Raw genomic sequence first — 3,824 nt, forward strand, 5'->3', positions numbered from 1 at the left:
GTGGGAGAGAGTCAAGGAGCCGCATCTCATTACAGGACCTCCCAGCTGCCCCCATAAGGAGAGATGCAGCGCATTCATTACCACATGTCTGTGTGTGTGTGTGTGTGTGTGTGTGAGAGAGAGAGAGAGACGCTCCATGCATGTGTGGTTGACTCTATCTCTGATCTATAAGGTTGAAAGACGTGCAGCGTCCTGCCCTGACAGGAGGGTAACCGAGAGAGCGAGAGAGAGAGAGAGGGAGAGAGACAGAGAGAGAGGGAGAGTGAGAGAGCGAGAGGGAGAGAGAGAGAGGGAGAGGGAGAGAGAGAGAGAGAGAGGGAGAGTGAGAGAGCGAGAAGGAGAGAGAGAGAGGGACAGAGAGAGAGAGGAGAGACAGAGAGAGAGAGAGAGAGGAGAGAGAGAGACACAGAGAGAGAGAGAGAGAGAGAGAGAGAGAGAGACAGAGAGAGAGAGAGAGAGAGAGAGGAGAGAGAGAGAGACAGAGAGAGGAGAGAGAGAGAGAGAGAGAGAGAGAGAGAGAGAGAGAGAATGCTGCAGTGTCCTAACAGTGAAGTAGACTGGAGGGAATAAAGCTGGAGAAACCTTTCAAATAAAAACACATTTAGTGAAAATGAAAAGACATTTATGATTATTCTGATTATTCTCATTATTATTATGATTTTTATTAATATTAATAAACCACATGAGTTTCACCAATAAACCCAAAACATCTTATAACAGACACGATGCACCAGAGGGAAACACGGTGTGTGTGCGTGTGTGTGTGTGTGTGTAGCATAAGTCCTGCACACACACGGTGTGTGAGTTTTACATGGATTACGTGTGTGTGTGTGTGGAGGTTCCCGGTGCCCCCCCCCCCCCCTGATCGAAGTGCACGTGCGCGTAATGTCGAGCCGCCCTCCGGACTCACCGATCTGCACGGAGCTGGGGAAAGCCCCCCCCACCGGCCCCCCCAGGGCGGCGAGCAGCGCGACGAGGAGAATCCTCATGGTCCCGGTTTCCTTCAGAAACTGTTGAGAGACATCGGGAGAGGAGAGAGGGAGAGAGAGAGAGAGAGAGAGAGAGAGAGAGAGAGAGAGAGAGAGAGAGAGAGAGAAAGGCGTAATAATGATAAAAAGAAGAGAGGATAGAATAAGAGAGAGAGAGAGAGAGAGAGAGGTGTATTCCCCCTGCGGTCCGGAGGATATTCCTATTCCATGGCGGCTCGGTCCGCTCCGTCCGCCCAGAGAGCTCCGTGTCCGGCGCACATGTAGCTGCACAGCCGGGAAGAGAGAGTGGAGAGGAGAGGGGGGGAGAGGAGAGGGAGGAGGGAGGGAGGGAGGAGGGAGGAGAGAGGGAGGGAGGGAGCGAGGGAGGGAGAGGAGAGGGAGGGAGGGAGGAGGGAGGAGAGAGGGAGGAGGGAGCGAGGGAGGGAGGAGGGAGGAGGGAGGAGGGAGGGAGGAGGGAGGGAGAGGAGGAGGGAGGAGAAGGAGATGGGAGGGGGAGGAGGGAGGGAGGAGGAGGAGAGAGGAGGAGGAGGGCAGAGGATGGGAGGAGAGGAGGAGGAGGGAGAGGGAGAGGGAGGGAGGGAGGAGAGGGAGGAGGGGAGGAGAGGGAGGAGGAGAGAGGAGAGAGGAGGAGGGAGGGAGAGAGGAGGAGGGAGGGAGGAGAGGGAGAGAGGAGGGATGGGGGAGAGGGAGGGTGGAGGTGGAGAGGAGGGAGGAGAGAGGAGGGAGGAGAGGAGAGGAGAGGAGGAGGAGGGAGGAGAGGAGAGGAGGAGGGAGAGGGGAGGAGGGGGGGTGGATTATTGGCAAGCTGAAGGAGAGCAGCCCACTGGACATGCGCGCCTCATCTCTCTCTCGCTCTCTCTCTCTCTCTCTCTCTCTCTCTCTCTCTCTCTCTCTCTCTCTCTCTCTCTTCCTCTCTCTCTCTCTCCTCTCTTTCTCCCTCTCTCTCTCCCCCTCTCTCTCTCTGCCTCCCGTATTTAACTCGCTGTAACACCGGCTCGTATGAAGCTGCAACCTCTTGATAAACCTATTAATAAACCTCAATATTAATAAGCAATATTGCTTCGTCGGGAGAAAGCGGGAACTAAAATAAAGTAGAAGAAGAAGAAGAAGAAGAAGAAGAAGAAGAAGAAGAAGAAGAAGAAGAAGGGGGAGGAGGTCCGGTGTGTGAGCTCACATGTCTCCGGTCGACACGCCGGATCATTCACCGGCAGCAGCGCCTGCGCGAGGAAGAAAGAGAGGAAGACGAAGAGGTATTTTGTTCAGCGATAGAATAATAAAATAAAAGGTAGAAACAGATTCTTAGTCCGGATGTTAGAGGGAGGAGTGAGTCCTCCTCTAGGGTCTCTCCTCTGAGGGTCTCTCCTCTGAGAGACTCCTCTAAGGGTCTCTCCTCTGAGGGTCTCTCCTCTGAGGGTCTCTCCTCTGAGGGTCTCTCCTCTAGGGTCTCTCCTCTGAGGGTCTCTCCTCTGAGAGACTCTCCTCTGAGGGTCTCTCCTCTGAGGGTCTCTCCTCTGAGGGTCTCTCCTCTGAGGGTCTCTCCTCTAAGGGTCTCTCCTCTAGGGTCTCTCCTCTAGGGTCTCTCCTCTAGGGTCTCTCCTCTAGCGTCTCTCCTCTGAGGGTCTCTCCTCTAGGGTTTCTCATCTGAGGGTCTCTCCTCTAGGGTCTCTCCTCTGAGGGTCTCTCCTCTGAGGGTCTCTCCTCTAAGGGTCTCTCCTCTGAGAGTCTCTCCTCTGAGGGTCTCTCCTCTAAGGGTTTCTCCTCTGAGGGTCTCTCCTCTGAGGGTCTCTCCTCTGAGGGTCTCTCCTCTAAGGGTCTCTCCTCTAAGGGTCTCTCCTCTAGGGTCTCTCCTCTAAGGGTCTCTCCTCTGAGGGTCTCTCCTCTAAAGGTCTCTCCTCTAAGGGTCTCTCCTCTAGGGTTTCTCCTCTAAGGGTCTCTCCTCTAAGGGTCTCTCCTCTGAGGGTCTCTCCTCTAGGGTCTCTCCTCTAAGGGTCTCTCCTCTAAGGGTCTCTCCTCTAGGGTTTCTCCTCTAAGGGTCTCTCCTCTAAGGGTCTCTCCTCTGAGGGTCTCTCCTCTGAGGGTCTCTCCTCTGAGGGTCTCTCCTCTAAGGTCTCTCCTCTAGGGTTTCTCCTCTAGGGTCTCTCCTCTAAGGGTCTCTCCTCTAAGGTCTCTCCTCTAAGGTCTCTCCTCTAAGGTCTCTCCTCTGAGGGTCTCTCCTCTGAGGGTCTCTCCTCTAAGGTCTCTCCTCTAAGGGTCTCTCCTCTGAGGGTCTCTCCTCTAAAGGTCTCTCCTCTAAGGGTCTCTCCTCTAAGGGTCTCTCCTCTAGGGTCTCTCCTCTGAGGGTCTCTCCTCTAAAGGTCTCTCCTCTAAGGGTCTCTCCTCTAGGGTTTCTCCTCTAAGGGTCTCTCCTCTAAGGGTCTCTCCTCTAGGGTCTCTCCTCTAAGGGTCTCTCCTCTGAGGGTCTCTCCTCTGAGGGTCTCTCCTCTAAAGGTCTCTCCTCTAAGGGTCTCTCCTCTAAGGGTCTCTCCTCTAGGGTCTCTCCTCTGAGGGTCTCTCCTCTGAGGGTCTCTCCTCTAGGGTCTCTCCTCTGAGGGTCTCTCCTCTAAGGGTCTCTCCTCTAAGGTCTCTCCTCTAAGGGTCTCTCCTCTAGGGTTTCTCCTCTAGGGTCTCTCCTCTAAGGGTCTCTCCTCTAGGGTCTCTCCTCTAGGGTCTCTCCTCTAAGGGTCTCTCCTCTAGGGTCTCTCCTCTGAGGGTCTCTCCTCTAGGGTCTCTCCTCTAAGGGTCTCTCCTCTAAGGGTCTCTCCTCTAGGGTCTCTCCTCTAAGGGTCTCTCCTCTAG

The 3,824-nt window shown here is 54.8% G+C and overlaps 1 protein-coding gene across 1 annotated transcript in view; it reads right to left on the reverse strand.

Annotated features, from left to right (window-relative positions):
• gria4a (glutamate receptor, ionotropic, AMPA 4a) overlaps positions 1 to 989 on the reverse strand; it is a 102,380-nt gene extending 101,391 nt beyond the window's left edge. The window contains exon 1 of the mRNA XM_056441687.1: positions 911 to 989. Coding sequence (XP_056297662.1) covers positions 911 to 989 — 79 coding nt within the window. The remainder of the gene's footprint in view (positions 1 to 910) is intronic.
• Between the last annotated feature and the right edge of the window lie 2,835 nt (positions 990 to 3,824).

Source organism: Pseudoliparis swirei, chromosome 20 (assembly GCF_029220125.1).
Source record: "Pseudoliparis swirei isolate HS2019 ecotype Mariana Trench chromosome 20, NWPU_hadal_v1, whole genome shotgun sequence".
Classification (NCBI taxonomy): domain Eukaryota; kingdom Metazoa; phylum Chordata; class Actinopteri; order Perciformes; family Liparidae; genus Pseudoliparis; species Pseudoliparis swirei.